Below are 18,710 nucleotides of genomic sequence, written 5' to 3'. Positions count from 1 at the left end.
TATAAAAATGTTATATGTGTAGTATTACTCTTTGCCTAAATAACTGCTCCTTTACTAAACTTCTTGTTCTTTGATATTTAGTAAAAAAGCCCATTTATTTTCTAATATTTACATAATATTATATGAAGTGGATTACCCAAAAAAAAATATTATATGAAGTGATGATTTAATTTATGCAACAGGTGCAAAATCAGGCCGAAGAAGTGGCTTCTTTACAAGCTCATTTCCAGGATGTAGTTCACTTGTGAAATTTGATCATTTTAAATTTACAATGTTCAGAAGACAAACTTTTCATCAGTACAGAAGTTGTATCTTCATCTGGATTGCTCAGTTGTCTGAATATATAAACAGCAGCTGGTAAACCAGATGTAAGTTTCCAACAATATGGAGAATCCCCATAGCAAATGAGCCGCGCTGTCCTTCTCAGTTAATAAGCTCTTTCCTTCTTGCTGTGAATGCCAGGTTTCATTTTCTTTTTCTCTTCTTTCCGATGAAATAAAAAGTTTGGCCGAAAGACGGATATTCCTTATCTGTAAATATATTTGAACCCAGCAGCATATTAAGTGCATCAGTGGTCTTTTTTTCTCTCAATTTGAACAAGGAGCCCGGGACTATTGCTTACTGATACCAATGTAATTTTCATCTGCTTTGTTGGGTGTTGCTTTTCCTTTCCCAACGTTCTTTTTCTTTTTCTTTATTTCATTTCTTGTTTTCCGGAACTCAATACTTCTATTTGTACTGAACTAAAGCCCAGAAAATAAATGATGTTGTTGTATCATGTACTGAAGACCATTTTACAAAGGTCAGTATGATTATATTTCAACTTTTGACCGGCATGTATGTTGATTTCAAGAGATTTGGAAGCTGCCTACTTGTATGCTTATTTAAAATTGAGTAAACGACATGTTCCCGTTTTATAAATTTTAAATTCTCACCTTTAAATTAACAGAAAATGTTTAAGTTAACAATTAAAGGGTAAATGGTCATTTTATTCTTGAATCCAAAGGGTGGGTGGCGGACACATGCGTGGGGCACAGTAGCATCCTTGTACCCATGCACAGTAGCATCCTTGTACAATGGCCGACACATTTTAGCCAGGGGCGGCACACATTAGCAAATGTCCAGCATTTTTCCGGCTACCTTTCTACCTAAAACAGCCCCCTACCTCTTCCTTGCTTCTTCCTCACCTTTGCCCACCCTCCTGCACACTAGAATTGTCGAAAAACGGTGACCATTCGACTTTGCAAACCTTCATCTTTGCAGCTATTTTCCATTTTCTGATCGCTTCACTCATTGGAAACTCACCCAACCACCTCCATTTTAACACCTCCACCCTGACATCAGCTTCCCTTACTCACCGTTTGTTGTCCATCGGCCTTTCTTTTGCACCTAGTGGGGGCGTTTGACTTCACAAACCTCCATCTTTACAACCATTTTCCGATCGCCTCATTCATTGAAAATTCACCCAACCACCTCCATTGGACCCCCCATTCTCCCATCTTCAAAACCCACCCCGACATGAACTTCCCTCACTCACCATTTGCCATTCACCGACCTTTCTTTTGAGCCTAGTGGGGCGGTGGGTGGGTGGGGCTTTTTTTTTTAGCACTTGGTGCGCGTATGGGGTAGAAAGCTGCTTGAATGAGTTGGGAATGCCATAAATTTACATCAATAAATCACAATCAATCTAAACTTCTTAAAACTACACACAATCAATTATCAATATTCCCCCAAATCTCCAAAATATACCAATCAAAGCCTCTCCACAATCAAACAAACCAAACTTCTCTAAACTTGCAATTGGGAAGGCGATCGAGGTGATGATGGGTGAATGTGCGAGAAGAGGGTGAGGTTTTGGTGGCAGATGGACTGGGGTGCTATGGGTGGTGTTGGGGAAGGTCGTCGACTCTAGGAAACGACCAAATGGGCCTGAAAATCTAGGGTTTAAATAACAATTTTTAATTTATTTTTCAAAAGTAGTTTGATAATAACAGTATCTATATTATTATCGAACTCAAAAATCATAAATGGTGTTAATTTAAAGATAGTAATCTTGTATTTATGAAACCAGGGGGTGAAACCTTGAATTTAGCTATAAGTTTGGGTGGAAACATGTCGTTTACTCGTTAAAATTTAGTTACCACTAATTACTCGATTTAATAAAAATCTGTTGCCAAATTTAGATGGAGAGGTAAATTCTTCACCAACACATTAGATAATACATTAATGGCCCAAGCCTAAATCATCATCTTCTTTCCTTAACTAACACCTGACAAAAACACCATGATCAAAACTTTTTGAACATGATATTCCTACTGCTAAACAATATACAAGATATAATAATCATATCCTATCCTCCTGTCAGCCGTAAGTCTCCTGAATGCCTGTGCAACTTCTTTGATACAGGAACTGGATGAGGACTCTTGTCAATCTCGCTCTGGGGCATCCCCAGGAGCTCGTCTCGAACTTAGGTTCCCAGTATAAGACCAAACCCTCTCAAACTCGACTGGGCATGGTTTTTCCAGCTTCCGCTCCGGTGCTTCCTTGAGACCACTTCTCCTCATAGATGTGGGTGCCCTTCCGGGGCTTCCATTGACAGGAGTTGAAGAACAGAAGGTTGGTGTAGCAAATGGAGAAGCATATGGGGTGTGTTGGATAGAGAAGGGACTTGGAGACATTCGCTTCTGGATGGGAACACCACTCAGACCTCCCCTGCTGAATAGAGAGAGTGATTCTGCAGCAGCACATCGCTTAGTAGCATCGTCAACGTAAAGCACATCATCGATTCTTGCCATAATGTTGAAAGCCAAGCTCTCCATCACCCTCGAGTAACTTTCGAGAATTGACTGCCCTATATCCTGCAAGAAAAAGAACAGTTTTACCATATCGCAGCTCTAAAAACATTTATTCTCATTGTTTCTTCCCAAGGAACAAATACCTGATTATATAACAGAAATGTACTGCACCAACCTCCAACTTATGGGTCCGTTAAGATGTTCAAAATACAACATGGCATCTAAAACCGAATAAATAAATCCATATCTTGTATACTACATGTTAAAAACACTATAATAGATCATTATTTGAGATGAAATGACGTGGATAATAAGTAGCCAGTTGTATATGATATTTCAGGACCAGCAATGGTACCTTGTTGTACTGAATCTTGTTCATATCCAATGCAGTCTGTGGGAGGCCAGGGAAACGAATCCTCAGGCTCTGTAAGAGGTTCTCAGCTCGCTGGGCCAGTAAGTTATTCTTTTCAGTGTCAGCAACTAGGCCCTTGACCTTGCCACCCCATGTTGAGCGCCTAACTTTCATATGATTTGTATGTTTTCTTTCATCTTTCTGCTTCCAAACATGCACCGCTGCCTCAATCCTGTTAACTATTTCAAGAGTGTGATGTTCTGATGACAAATCAAGGCAATCAAGAAGGCATTCTGGTGAAAACTGATCAGCAGTTATGTAGCGGTAGATGATGTCGCCTAGACAAGCTTTTCCACTCTGATAATAAAACAAAATGTTAATTCATTTAATAGAGCTCAACTCAGTTACTTAAAGCAAATGCTGAGAGGATGTCTATGTTATATGAAATACTTAGCCATTGTTTTTATGCTCCAAATATTCAATGTGAGAAATTCAATGGTACATATAGATTTCACGTTCCTAATATTGATACAATGTTTTTCTCATTTGATAGGATGTTGATATATTAAATTTAACAAGACCCCACAAATTGAAAGTTAAAGACTCATAGTTTTCATTTTTCTGGGCTCGCACAGAACCATCATTACCAGTGACAGGTTCAGAAATCATAATGTGCACTACTATTTTGTTTTGAGTCATGCTAAAAACGTAATTTGAGATACAGAAACCAGTACCTTGGGCAAGGTCTCCAAGTATGCAGTTGGTATCTCCATCTCTGCAAGCACGCTACTATTAATTGCCATGGCTGCCTTCAGTATCTGATTCGTGCAATCCCTACATTGCTGTAACTTTTTTCTGGCATCCTCAGACAACCCATTTGGTGGTACTTTCGGACATGGCAACCACCACTTCTCTTCCTGTCTAATCGATGGCCTCCCATTAGGAACCAATGATGAAAAGCCATCACACTCTCCACCTTCACCAACAATAATCCCTCTATCAACATACCAAAACTGTGTCTCACTGAACCCATCAAGCATACTAATCAACATAGCATCAAGCTTCTTAAGTGCAGGCAAGTTCACATATAAATCTGAACGTGGCTGTGTCGCCATCACTTCATATGTACCCCCACCTGGAAATTGTTGTATGGAAGGTACAAGCTCCACAATCGAATCACTAACACATAATAGCCACTGCATTTCTCTCCGCCACATTGACTTCTTTCGCTGAGCTAATGGCTCTAACCTCCACAGCTCTCCAAACACAGTCGCTGAACAGCCAAAAACACAAATCACATCGTTAGAAAATTGTTAATAAAATGCAAATAATCACATTATATTAATAAATAAGTTGAAATTCAAGCTAACCAGAGAGATTGGTGATAGCATTAGAGATGGCAAGCGCAGTACAAACACCTTTACCACCACCAGACATATCTTCTCCGAGAAGTAGCTTAGCAAATCTTTCCTTCATCATCTCAACTTCTGCAGAACCACAAAATAAAACATTACAAATATGATTATAACTAAAACTTAAAGTAATTATCATAACTTTGACAGAGAAAAAAAAAAAAGAAAAATAAAAAAAGAGCAACATCACACACTGAGATGTCCGCTCAATCAAGACTTCAATTTATGACTTCCAAACCAGTATTCAGATCTCCACTAATAGAAGATAACATCACAATTTTGGTTGCCATGGAACTGAAAGAGAAAGAACTAGTGTTCATTTCCTCCATTTTCAACCACAGTTTACACAAGAATTAGACATTAATTAAAAGAAAACCAGTAATATAAAAATAAATAAAAAAACAACAAAAATATAAAAGTATAGTACCTGACAAATCTGTATCAGGCTTCTCCGGCTTCTCGTCCCAAACAACGACATCCTTACCGCCAATCACCGGCACCATAACCGGAACAGGGAATCCAAAACCTCCAGCGACCGGACGGGGAGATGATGTGAGCGAGCTGGAAGCACCTTCGGCATCGAATCTCCGACAGGAAAAGCTACTGCTACTACAACTCTCGGACTCGCTGACGTCAGCGCTGAGAGAGTAGCTCCCGCACCTCTCGCTCTGCTGATCAGAGGCTTCGTCATCGGAGGTCACGCTTCCCATTGCGTTCGGCGATTACTGATCAAGATCGGACGGTTGAGACCAAAGAGTAAAGAGCGAGAAAAAAAGCAAAAGGAAAGAGAAGAGAGACTGTGTTTCAGCTCGTTCGTTGGTTCCTTCACATTATAGTACTTTTTTTTTGGTTTTTTCTTTCTTTTATATAACTGTAGTGTGGTCAGTGGTGTGGTATAGTGAAGAGTGAGGTGATTCTGATTCTGTTTTTGTTTTTGTTGTTTTTAAAAGAATGTGCTGTGGTTGTTGCGTGTGTGAAGTTGTAGTGATGATGAGGCTGGGCTGAGAGAGATGATGGTGGGAGCAAAAGCAAAAAGCAGAAGCAGACGGCGTTTGCAGATGTTGTCTTTCCGTCACTGCTGGGTTCACCAGCCGACACGCCCCTTTTCTGTGGGGTCCGTCCGTCCGTCCGTCTTCTATTTCTATTTTTTTTTTATTCTACTTAAATGTCTTTTTTGCTATAATCGTCTTTTTCCACATAGCCAACCCTCGAATCCAAGAGATCGTACATATAATAATTAAATAAATAAATTACAAACCAATTCAATTATATATAAACGCATAAAATTTTATTTTGATTTGATGATAGATTTAAAGTTTTTTTTTAATGATTAAATTTATTTAAATTAGTTTATGTGTATCTTAATTAATTTTTCAAGTCTTAAAGTTAACACAGGAATAAATTTTTAGTGATTATTCTTATTGAGGATTAAGATTGCACGAATTCAAAATTTTTTAAATAATACATTAGAGTACTAATCAGCCATTTGATCAGCTAATGATGGTGATGGTTTCGGTTTCAAAGTTCAATTTATATTAAATTATTTTTTTAATTAGTATTCAGAAAAAAAAAAAAAAATTGATTATTGGATATAGCAAAGTGGAAAGTTATTTTTTATTTCTATGTAATAAAATAAATATAGGTGGCCAGGAGGAGCAGACGTGGGGCCCACATGCATGTGCCTTCGTAACGTCAGTTTATTTTAGATGGTTTAGGAGAGAATGGCGCGTGTATGATACGTACAAGAGGCTTATTTTAACGCGGGAAAGAAATTCCGAAGCATTCATCCTCAAATTAAGAGCCCTGGTCTCGAATCTCTAAGCGTCCGATCGAAAACCGAAAATATTTTATTTCATCATTTTCAGCGCATGACTTATTAAATGCTTAATTAACAATCAACAGTAATCATGGGATTACTCCAGGCTCGGTTTGTTTAAACTTCATTGATTCTGAGAATCTGAGCCCACAACAAACACCAAATATGGACGGTCTAGATCTCGTTGATGTAGAGCATCTTTAATAGGGCAAAAGTCTGACATTGTGTGGAGAAGAAGCATACGATGTCGGATATGATTACGTTACGTGTACAGCCCAGATTATACACGTTTCAGTTCCCCATTGGTTGGATCTCTTCGAGATTGATTTATCTTGCGTCATTGAAGTAATCGAATCAGATGGGTGTGAGTAAATAACCCAGATAAATTGAACTCCTTTTAATCGCCATGAGTTAAATCTCAGCCGTCAAAGCAGGACCCACGTGCACATAATAGATCAATAACGGAAGCATTATTTTGAATCCGACGACCGAGGACTGAGGAGCACCGTAGAGTTTCGTGCACGCCATTGACCTAGTAAGAAAGTTTAAATAGTAGGTCGGCTGGTCGGTTACAGTTATACGTTAAAGGATTGTTTGGTTCCATTTGAGTGAAAGGCTAGAAATAGGACTGTGTTATTTGGGTGACGTGGCAAACATGGCTTTATTTTTTGGTTAATCGATAGGGAAATCTGGACCGTTGACCTGGTATTGATTTGGTAATTGACCTTGACTTTGTAACGTGGAGTTAATGATAAGTTAATTTAATTTGAAATAAAGTATAGGTTGGAGATTGGATTGGCCTTGGGTCAACTACAATCAACTAAAATCGGGCCATCTTGAGCCTAGAGGCCCAAGTTGGCCAACTGGGTTGCTTACAATGTGACTAATACTAATTTGGGTGAAATAAGCCAGCGGATTTCTATGGTTCTAGGTCCAATTTGTTGTCATTTAAAGCCGTGGGCTTAATTGATTGGTCCATTGGACTTGATATTTTACCAAGTTCAACCCATCTCTGAAATGGGACTAACTGTACTGTACTGTATTGTAGAATTTTCTTTGTATTGGATGCAATAATAAACTAAAAATGTTTATGCTTTTTTTTTTTTTTTTTTATACTTGCAATTAATTAATAATATGTAACACAAATAAATTAAATTCTCATTATTTCTCCATTTTTTTTTTTTTAATGTCTCGAGTGGCCGACTAACTTACTTACAATTTAACTAAAATGATAATATTATATGTATAAATAAATTTTACAAAGATTTATGTACAAATTAATATATCATGGAAGAAGAGATAAAATGAATATGACTTTTGGTTTTAACTATTCCACTCAAAGATTTGTTTGTACATTAATATTATTGAATCCTTTTTAGACTAACCCATTGAAGACTCTAGAATTATCTGCATGAGTAAAGACTCTAGCTATTCCTATTAGAGGGACTCAAATTAACCACTAACCATCGACTTATAACCATGGCGTTTTACATAAACGGAAGAAGAATCACTTATAAGCTCAAACGACCACAAATCTCACGAAACTCACCTTTCAAATCATTTTTACAGTAAGAATCAATCAAATTCCCTCCCATAAAAAACAACCAGTTCCCGCTCTCGAAATTCCAATATGTTGGAAACCGTTTCAGACTTGCATGTCTCGGTCTGTTCAGGCTGTCACCGTTTATCTAACAACGCGGTAAGCTCAGCAGCTAGCTTGGGGTTCCACTGAAGCCATGCAGAGGCTAAACGCGACCATTTTGGCCACCAAAAGAAGAGCTCAAGCTCGAAGCTATCTTTCTCGTTATTTACTGGGATCGTGCATTACCCGGAAAGTAACTTCACTGTCTTGCAACTTTGCCTCCGAGACGAAGCCGAAGCCCGACGTTTACTCGCCTAACAAAAAGATTTCCCATTTGATAAGAACGAACCGTCTGAGTGAAGCAAGAGCCGTGTTTGATAAAAACAGTACAAAGAAACACTGTAACGTGGAATGCGATGATCAATGGGTATGTAAAATTCAGAGAAATGGCTAAAGCAAGACAACTGTTCGATATAATGCCTCGAAGAGACGTCGTTTCGTGGAATTTAATGATTTCGGGGTATATTTCGTGTCGTGGAAGTGGGCTTGTGGAGGAGGCTAGATTGTTGTTTGATAAAATGCCTAAAAGAGATAGTGTTTCGTGGAATACAATGATTAGTGGGTATGCGAAGAATGGTATAACGGAGGCGGCGTTGAGGGTTTTTAATGAAATGCCTGAGAGTGAGAGGAATGTTGTATCGTGGAACGCTATGATTTCGGGGTTTTTGCAGAATGGTGACGTGGCTCGTGCTATTGAGTTTTTTGAGAAAATGCCTGAACGGGACTCTGCTTCTTTAAGCGCACTTGTGGCTGGTCTTATTAAGAATGGTGAGTTGGATGAAGCGGGAAAAATTCTGGTTAAATTTGGGAATAGGTGTGACGGTAGAGAAGATTTAGTGCATGCTTATAATACTTTGATTGCCGGGTATGGTCAGAGAGGAAGAGTAGATGAAGCTCGAAGGCTTTTTGATCGAATACCAGTTTGTAGTGAGCAAGGAGAAGAAGGAAATGAAAACTTTAGGAGGAATTTTGTGTCTTGGAATTCGATGATTATGTGTTATGTGAAGGCGGGAGATATTGTTTCTGCAAGGGAAATCTTTGATCAAATGGTGGAACGAGACAGTTTTTCATGAAATACTATGATTAGTGGGTATGTTCATTTGTCAAGTATGGAAGAGGCCTCTAATCTCTTTGGTGAAATGCCAAATCCTGATACTCATTCGTGGAACACAATGATATCGTGGTATGCTCAGATGGGTAATTTAGAGCTTGCTTGTGATTTTTTTGAGAGGATGCCTCAAAAGAATTTGGTCTCATGGAATTCAGTGATAGCAGGATGTGAGAGAAACGAGGACTATAAAGGAGCAATTGAGCTCTTCAGCCAGATGCAAGTTGAAGTAGAGAAACCTGACCGGCACACCTTATCGTCAGTTCTCAGTGTGTCTACTCAAATTCTGGACCTGCACCTGGGAATGCAGATTCATCAGCTAGTCACTAAGAAAGTTATTCCAGATTTGCCAATAAACAATGCCCTCATCACCATGTATTCAAGATGCGGAGCAATAACTGAGGCACGTAGTATTTTTGATGAGATGAAACTGCAGAGAAGTGTAATCTCGTGGAATGCAATGATTGGAGGATATACATCCCATGGTTTTGCAACAGAGGCTTTACAAGTTTTCAAATTGATGAAGAGTACCAAAGTTTTGCCTACATATGTAACATTTATTTCAGTGTTGAGTGCTTGTGCTCATGCAGGACTAGTGGAAGAAGGCCGTGGACATTTTAAATCAATGATCAGTGAATATGGTATTGAGCCAAGAATTGAGCACTTTGCTGCCCTTGTGGACATAGTGGGTAGGCATGGGCATCTGGAGGAGGCCATGGATTTGATCAAAAACATGCCATTTGAACCAGATAAAGCTGTGTGGGGTGCATTGCTGGGTGCATGCCGGGTGCATAACAATGCAGCTGAGGCATTGATGAAACTTGAACCAGAAAGTTCAACCCCATACATGCTGCTGTACAATATGTATGCAGATGTGGGACGGTGGGATGATGCAACACAATTGAGAGTAGTAATGAAAAATAATAATATTAAGAAGCCAGCAGGGTCTAGTTGGGTCGATTCCTCTCATCACGAGTAATTTACTGTCTACATTTGGGGTGATTCACTTCACCAATTGTTTGCTGCTCTGATATTAATATTCTGCCATTTTTTAAGTAATTATATTTATGGGCGAGAACGTGTTCAAGGATTCAACTCAATGTCGTCAATACGGCTGTCAGGAGCACTCGGACTGTCACAACACGGCTGACCAAATAGCCACATAATATTGATCTTTAAAGCACTGGGCCAAACCTATCATTTCTCCTGGCTTGAAGCCACAAGTATATGGTAATGAAAATCATTAAATACACCATGGGACACAATATCAATGAAAGATGATAAAAATCAACAAACGCCAACCAATCCAGGGAGAAAACGATAATTTGTTGATGAGCTTCTGAAGTCTACAAAAGTTAAATGCTTGCAGTGCTATAATTTACCAGTTATTGTATCATACGCTTCTACAGCATGTGGGAAGGCTCAAGGAATGAAAATTGGCTTGATCTCATAAATACTAGGAAAAATAATTTGAAAGTTCAACATTATTCACTTCACTTAAGAGTAAAACATGGAAGTATATCAAAATAACTACTAAATTTTGCAGAAAGAGGACCAAAATATGACATACAGGATATAAGGTTTAAATAAAATTCACCAGTTATATGTACTTAATTTGGGGCAAAAGGCTTTGCATCTGTCTCACAAATATTTTGCATCTATATTGTTGATGCGTGATTTTGACATCAATGATTCGCACGTATAAAGTGCCAAGTTGTTCTTAGAAATTATACGTGATTAACTGATTCAAGAGTCAGGAAAATGTTAAACAATATTATTGAATACAAAAATTGAATAATAAATGAGAGAGATGATTTTTAAAGTGGTTCGGATGCCTAAAATGATTCTTACATCCACTGTTTCTTTTATTTATGAGAGTTTACAAGAGGTCGTATATAGCAAATAACAAGCAAATGTACAATAACTGAGTATTTAGAGAGAATATCAAGTCAGTGTCTTTCTCGTAGGTTGTCTTTGCTATTGATTGCTTATGAAAGTAAAGATTAGAGATCCCGAAAATGAGAGGGGGAGTCCTCTACTGAATTTAAGGTAATGATTACAAATCTGCAAGTGGGTAGGTGCCGTGCAAGTCCTTCCATGCCTCCCATTGACTAATAACCTAGGAAATATCTTCAAATTATCTTGGGCTTGGACAGGTGTGCGGTCCTCATTCACTCATAGACAAAACATGAATCTACTAGGTTGATGACAGCCGTATCCTTTCTATCTTGAGGCGACGTGGCAGCTCCTAAACTGTAATAACTTCTTCCTACTAGTATATTTTAGAACATATACAATAAAAACATACATAATTAGTATATGAAAATAGTTGGGCCCAAATTCTTCTTTACTTACAAAACATAATTCTTTACATATATCAAAATAACAAGTACAAAAATTTAGCGACAGTAATGCCAATCCTCTCCGCTTGTCAACGTCCTTCCGACCGCTGCTCACCTATTTCCTGCAAAAACATGGAATAACAACGGGGTGAGCATAAAAATGCTCAGTAAGTAAATCCCCTAACTCTTCTCCTTCTTAAATTCTTTCCTTCCTTAATTCTCTTCTTCTTTCTTTCTCTTTTATTTCTCTGTTTCTAATTCTCACTGTTCTTTCCTTTCTTTCTAATTCTCTCTATTCTTTCTTTCTTTCTTTCTATTCTTTCTTCTCATTCTTTCTATTCTTTCTAACCATGATGGAATTCATGGTAATATGCATGAATGAAATGCACATGTAATAATGCAAAAATGTATTTTCTTTCTTCTTTCTATTTCTTCTTTCTATTTTCTTTTCTATTCTTCTCTTATTCTTTGCTTGTTCAAGCCTTCTCATTCTTTCTTATTCTTTCTTGTTCTTATTCTTTCTCATTCTCTATTTTCTCATTCTTATTCTTATTCTTTGCCGATCGGACTCGGTTGATGCATGGATTTGGAACCTTGGCCGTGTGAGTGAGTACAGTCCTCATCTACATACACTCTTGCAGACCGTACAAATTCTTCTTTCTTCTTAGGCCACTTAATTAAGGTGGTGTGCATGTAAGAATTCTTCTTGGTACAACCCTCATCCACATACACTCTTACGGGTCGTACAATTCTTCTTCTTCTTCTTATGCCACTCAATTAAGGTGGCGTGTATGTGAGAACTTCTTCTTAGCACTCAAGGTTCCCCATCGCACAACCTATTCTTTTCTCTTTTTAACACTTTTTCTTTCTTTGATTCTTTAATCACTTTTCTTTGTTTCTCTTTATTCTTAGAGTGTTTATTCTTAACATTCTTTATTCTTTATTCTTCATGCTTTATTCTTAAACAAAATTCTGTACATATACAAATATATGCGTATGGAGGCTCATGCTTAAAATTCTTACTTAAATGATCTCATGAAATGCAAATATGCAATGTTGCATAAAATTAAGGTTTCTACTCAACTCATACTTCTCTTAGACATTTCATCAAACAAGAAATGTGCACATACAAACCCTAATTTAATTATCATTCTATTTATTTCTAAAACCATCCAAAATGAGAGGAAAACTCTCTTGTAGCATCACCATACCTACATGGCAAACACACTCCAAAAAATTTCTCCAATTCTTCCAATTTCAACCCATCATCAAACCATCACATATACTTCTCATATTCAAATATATCCAACAACAAGCATAATTCATCATCAATCTCATCTCAATTTCTCAATAATCATAACATATGCATACTTAAAAGAAATCTCTACTAACTTGAATTCTTAAATTTTAACTTGAGTTGGATTTTGAGTGGAAATTTGCACGAATTGGAACTGATCATTTAAGCATATACTCTCAATATTTGCAGCGAGTCATCAGTAATATTCAGGCAAGGTTGCAAGGGTTCGTGGTTGGGTGGGGCAGCACCATCTTTACCTTTAGTGTAGAAGGTCAGGCTCGTCGCTTAATTGCTGAAGCAGTCTCGCACAGAAATCTTGGCAAGATGTATATATGGTGGATGCCATGGTTTGAGAGCTGCTGAGATTTGTTGGGTACGGTATTCTCAATTCTGGCTCATTGTTCATTCTTCAACTCTTGTTGTTTCTGGTTTACAATTTTTGATAGGGCGGAACTCTAGAAATGTAAAGAAAACGAGTTCTTTACCTACGTGTAAAGCATATCAAATATATAAGTGAAAGCTTTATGAGACCAAATTTTTAACAGCAATAACATTTCTTGATCAACATAACCATTTTTAACAACATGCCCTTTGCCAACAAAACACCAATATTATTCTATCATTCTCAGTGGACAATTTGTTCGAATCACCATCTCTTAACCATAGCTTTCACTGGGGATTCCCTCAACACTGCTATGTTTTCCTAATCCACAAACCACAGTAACCTCTGCGGAATCGCATAATTTCCATCACTAAACCTGAATCTCACCTCTTCCATCCACTGCACATTATCAAGTAGGTGAAACCCACGTGCATACCATGCAAATCCACTTTACTTCCATGGAATTCCATTCCATCGCCTCATTCAAAACACATGATTCAACCAACCCTTCAACCAACAGAACCTCATCCCCATTCAAACTCCCTGTCAACTCTGTTATCGAAACTGGAAATCATTCAAGTCTTGCGCATTGACATGATGTAGAACATGAATTCAACACAGAATGTAAGTCCTTACTGAGAAGGGATGCCTAAATCCTTCATCTGTAGCATAAAACCATTCTCGAAAGTCATTGCAAGCCCCCTAAGAAGAGAGAACCATATTGAACAAACTGTATCAACCTCAAGCCCTTCACTCTCCATTTTCTTAACACATCTCTCCATTTCTCAACCAAACCTAATCTCCCATACCCATAACAAGACACCTAACTCAAACCCAGTTGGCTTGAGTCCTTCAACTCTCATCTCTTAACCCGATTCTCAGCTCATGGGGCTGACCATCTCACATAAACCACTAACCATCGACTTATAACCATGGCGTTTTAGACCACAAATCTCATGAAACTCACCTTTCAAATCATTTTTACAGTAAGAATCAATCAAATTCCCATAAAAACAACCAGTTCCCGCTCTCGAAACTCCAATTTTTCAACCGTTTCAGACATTAAAGCCTCAGTCTCTTCATGCTTCCCTGTTTATCTAACATCGCCATGAGCTCAGCAACTAGCTTCGGATTCCACTTAAACCATGACTCTTCAGTTATTCTAAGTACAACTACAGGAAAGAAAAAAAAAAAAAAAAAAAAAGCATTTGATGGTGTAATAATATAAAAGCTCATCCTTTTAACATGAAGTGAGAAGGGAACTGTGACTTACTGGTAAAGCGAGAGAGAGAGAGGTGGTGGGGGTGAGTGAGTGAGGGAGAGAGGAGGTGAGGAGAGGCGTTGAGAGCTATAAACGAGGAGACGATTGCAACAAATTTACTTATCAAACGGTTGGCCGTTTTGGAGTCTCGTGTGACTACCAGAGACCTGAGAACCGCTGGCCTTGCTTGCTTAAACTTGCAGATGGGAAATGGCACAAGGTTGTTGTGGCTCTTGTTGTGGAGCCGCGGCGTTGTGGTTCCACGGCGGCGAATTCGGACGTTGAGACTACCCATGTTCTTTTATCTTACATCGCACTCATATATCAGATCAGATGGAAGGAAAATAGGCCACACATATTCATGTTAATCCCGTTTTTATTTATTTAAAATATGTAGATAAATAACACGAATAAATAATTTTTTTTTTTGTATTAAAATATCATTTTTAATGTGTTTAACCTGATAACAGCCCCATCAAACCCCCGTTTCAAAGAATCAATCAAATTCCCATAAAAAACAACCGGCTTCCGCTCTCGAAACTCCAATATGTTGGAAACCGTTTCAGACTTGCACGTTCGGTTGTTCAAGGTGTCACCGTTTACTAACAACGCGGTAAGCTCAGCAGCTAGCTTGGGGTTCCACTGAAACCATGCAGAGGCTAAACGCGACCGTTTTGGCCACCAAAAGAAGAGCTCAAGCTCGAAGCTATCTTTCTCGTATTTACTGGGATCATGCATTGCCCGGAAAGTACTTCACTGTCTCGCAACTTTGCCTCCGAGAAGAAGTCGAAGCCGGACGTTTACTCGCCAACCAAAAGATCTCCCATTTGATAAGAACGAACCGTCTGAGTGAAGCAAGAGTCATGTTTGATAAACAGCACAAAGAAACACTGTAACGTGGAATGCGATGATCGATGGGTATGTAAATTCAGAGAAATGGCTAAAGCAAGACAACTGTTCGATATAATGCCTCGGAAGAGACGTCGTTTTTGTGGAATTTATTGATTTCGGGTATATTTCGTGTCGTGGAAGTGGGTTTTTAGAGGAGGCTAGATTGTTGTTTGATAAAATGCCAAAGAGATAGTGTTTCGTGGAATACAATGATTAGGTGGGATGCGAAGAATGGTATGACAGAGGCGGCGTTGAGGGTTTTAATGAAATGCCTGGAGTGATAGGAATGTTTGTATCGTGCTATGATTTCGGGGTTTTTGCAGAATGGTGACGTGGCTCGTGCTATGGAGTTTTTTGAGAAAATGCCTGAAGGACTCTGCTTCTTTAAGCGCACTGTGGCTGGTCTTATTAAGAATGGTGAGTTGGATGAAGCGGGAAAAATTCTGGTTAAATTTGGGAATAGGCGTGATGGTAGAGAAGATTTATTGCATGCTATAATACTTTGATTGCGGGTATGGTCAGAGAGGAAGAGTAGATGAAGCTCGAAGGCTTTTTGATCGAATACCAGTTTGTATGTGAGCAAGGGAGAAGAAATGAAAACTTTAGGAGGAATTTTGTGTCTGGAATTCGATGATTAGTGTTATGTGAAGCGGGAGATATGTTTCTGCAAGGGAAATCTTTGATCAAATGGTGGAACGAGACAGTTTTTCAGAAATACTATGATTAGTGGGTATGTTCATTGTCAAGTATGGAAGAGGCCTCTAATCTCTGGTGAAATGCCAATCCTGATACTCATTCGTGGAACACAATGATATCGTGGTATGCTCAGATGGGTAATTTAGAGCTTGCTTGTGATTTTTTGAGAGGATGCCTCAAAAGAATTTGGTCTCATGGAATTCAGTGATAGCAGGATGTGAGAGAAAGAGGACTATAAAGGAGCAATTGAGCTCTTCGCCAGATGCAGTTGAAGTAGAGAAACCTGAGGCACACCTTATCGTCAGTTCTCAGTGTGTCTACTCAAATTCTGGACCTGCACCTGGGAATGCAGATTCATCAGCTATCACTAAGAAAGTTATTCAGATTTGCCAATAAACAATGCCCTCACACCATGTATCAAGATGCGGAGCAATAACTGAGGCACGTAGTATTTTTGATGAGATGAAACTGCAGAGAAGTGTAATCTCGGAATGCAATGATTGGGGATATACATCCCATGGTTGCAACAGAGGCTTTACAAGTTTTCAAATTGATGAAGAGTACCAAGTTTTGCCTACATATGTAACATTTATTTCAGTGTTGAGTGCTTGTGCTCATGCAGGACTAGTGGAAAAGGCCGTGGACATTTTAAATCAATGATCAGTGAATATGGTATTGAGCCAAGAATTGAGCACTTGCTGCCCTTGTGACATAGTGGGTAGGCATGGGCATCTGGAGGAGGCCATGGAGATTTGATCAAAAACATGCCATTTGAACCAGATAAAGCTGTGTGGGGTGCATTGTGGGTGCATGCCGGGTGCATAACAATGCAGCTGGGCATTGATGAAACTTGAACCAGAAAGTTCAAACCCATACATGCTGCTGTAACAATATGTATGCAGATGTGGGACGGTGGGATGATGCAACACAATTGAGAGTAGTAATGAAAAATAATAATATTAAGAAGCCAGCAGGGTCTAGTTGGGTCGATTCCTCTCATCACGAGTAATTTACTGTCTACATTTGGGGTGATTCACTTCACCAATTTTGCTGCTCGATATTAATATTCTGCCATTTTTTAAGTAATTATATTTATGGGCGAGAACGTGTTCAAGGATTCAACTCAATGTCGTCTCAATACGGCTGTCAGGAGCACTCGGACTGTCACAACACGGCTGACCAAATAGCACATAATATTGATCTTTAAAGCACTGGGCCAAACCTATCATTTCTCCTGGCTTGAAGCCACAAGTATATGGTAATGAAAATCATTAAATACACCATGGGAACAATATCAATGAAAGATGATAAAATCAACAAACGCCAACCATCCAGGGAGGAAAGGATAGATTGTGTGTGTGTGTGTGTGTGTGTTTTCAGATTGTTCTATTGGGCAGTGATGGCATTGAACGGCCGTTCCTTTGCAAACCCAAGGATGATCTTAGGAAAGATGCTCGTATGATGGAGTTCACTGCAATGATAAACCGTTTGTTAGCAAAATATCCTGAAAGTCGTCCAAGGAAGCTTTATATTCGTCCCTTTGCAGTAATTCCTCTAACCGAGGATTGTGGTATGGTGGAATGGGTACCTCATACTCGTGGACTCCGGCATATACTTCAGGACATGTATATATCCTGTGGTAAATTTGATAGGCAGAAAACAAATCCCCAAATTAAATGGATTTATGATCAATGCCAAGGTAAAATGCCAGAAGATGAGATGTTGAAGACAAAGATCCTTCCTATGTTTCCCCCAGTATTTCACAAATGGTTCTTGACCACTTTTTCTGAGCCTGCTGCTTGGTTTCGGGCCCGAGTTGCCTATGCACACACTACGGCTGTTTGGTCCATGGTTGGACATATTGTAGGGCTGGGTGATCGACATGGGGAAAACATTCTCTTTGACTCTACCACTGGTGACTGTGTTCATGTTGATTTCAGTTGCCTGTTTGATAAAGGTTTGCAGTTGGAGAAGCCTGAGCTGGTGCCTTTTAGGTTGACCCAGGTATAAATAGAACATATATCCATAGATACTATGGTTTTAATCAGTATTCTTGAAATTCTAGAAATCCTCGAGTTTTTCCACTTTTCTGTGAGAACAAGATCTATGAAATATGATCTGAGTATTCACTTTTAGGAATATCTCGCATTTTGCCAAAGGTTTGAAATTATGTGCGGGATATATGTAATCCTTTGTGATAAATGTATTTTTAGCAACTTTTTGGTGAAGTAAACTAATCATGTAGTAAAGATAAAGGTGTACTTATATATTTATTTCTAATCACTGTTTTTCTGGACTTCATTTTATTAGTTAACTCATACAAATACTCGATGTCCTATTCATAGTTTTGCTTTTGTTTCTCTGGCTGTATCCTAATTATTTCAGTTGCCTACTGAAAAAACTGACACTATCTGATGGAATATATATAGAACATGATTGACGGCTTGGGGATCACTGGTTATGAGGGTATCTTCCTGAAGGCTTGTGAAATCACACTTCAAGTGCTGAGAACTCACAGGGAGACTTTGATGAGTGTTCTTGAAACGTTCATTCATGATCCTCTCGTTGAGTGGACTAAATCCCACAAATCCAGTGGGGTAGAAGTTCAGAACCCACATGCACAGGTATGTGTATTCGCTGTTCTCCTTTGTTCTAGTAACAAGTACTGCTTTACGATTCTAATGTTTAAAGATTGTACCATCAGCAAATTTGATGC

General features: G+C 38.7%; 1 protein-coding gene and 2 pseudogenes across 1 annotated transcript; 1 reads left to right on the top strand and 2 right to left on the bottom strand.

The window, feature by feature from the left end:
• Positions 1–2,151: 2,151 nt before the first annotated feature.
• On the bottom strand, positions 2,152–5,584 carry LOC116117506 (rop guanine nucleotide exchange factor 1-like). The gene is made up of 5 exons (XM_031403527.1): positions 4,987–5,584; positions 4,518–4,634; positions 3,882–4,420; positions 3,151–3,504; positions 2,152–2,858 (listed from the first exon to the last, which is right to left on the bottom strand). Exons 1-5 carry the CDS (start codon positions 5,267–5,269, stop codon positions 2,427–2,429), a joined length of 1,725 nt encoding a protein of 574 aa, XP_031259387.1. The 5' UTR covers positions 5,270–5,584; the 3' UTR covers positions 2,152–2,426.
• A 2,246-nt stretch (positions 5,585–7,830) lies between these two features.
• LOC116117479 lies at positions 7,831–10,104 on the top strand (annotated as a pseudogene).
• A 3,271-nt stretch (positions 10,105–13,375) lies between these two features.
• Positions 13,376–18,710, bottom strand: part of LOC116117468 — an 8,659-nt pseudogene continuing 3,324 nt past the window's right edge.

Source organism: Pistacia vera, unplaced genomic scaffold (genome assembly GCF_008641045.1).
Source record: "Pistacia vera cultivar Batoury unplaced genomic scaffold, PisVer_v2 Contig1230, whole genome shotgun sequence".
In the NCBI taxonomy this organism is placed as follows: domain Eukaryota; kingdom Viridiplantae; phylum Streptophyta; class Magnoliopsida; order Sapindales; family Anacardiaceae; genus Pistacia; species Pistacia vera.
This window is presented reverse-complemented; position numbering and strand designations above follow the sequence as displayed.

Coding starts and splice junctions, on each gene's coding strand:
- LOC116117506 (XM_031403527.1), bottom strand. CDS start 5,269: ATGGGAAGCGTGACCTCCGATGACGAAGCCTCTGATCAGCAGAGCGAG. Junction 4,421..4,517: donor TGCTATCACCAATCTCTCTG/GTTAGCTTGAAT, acceptor TTGGCTGTTCAG/CGACTGTGTTTGGAGAGCTG. Junction 3,505..3,881: donor ACTTGGAGACCTTGCCCAAG/GTACTGGTTTCT, acceptor TTTTATTATCAG/AGTGGAAAAGCTTGTCTAGG.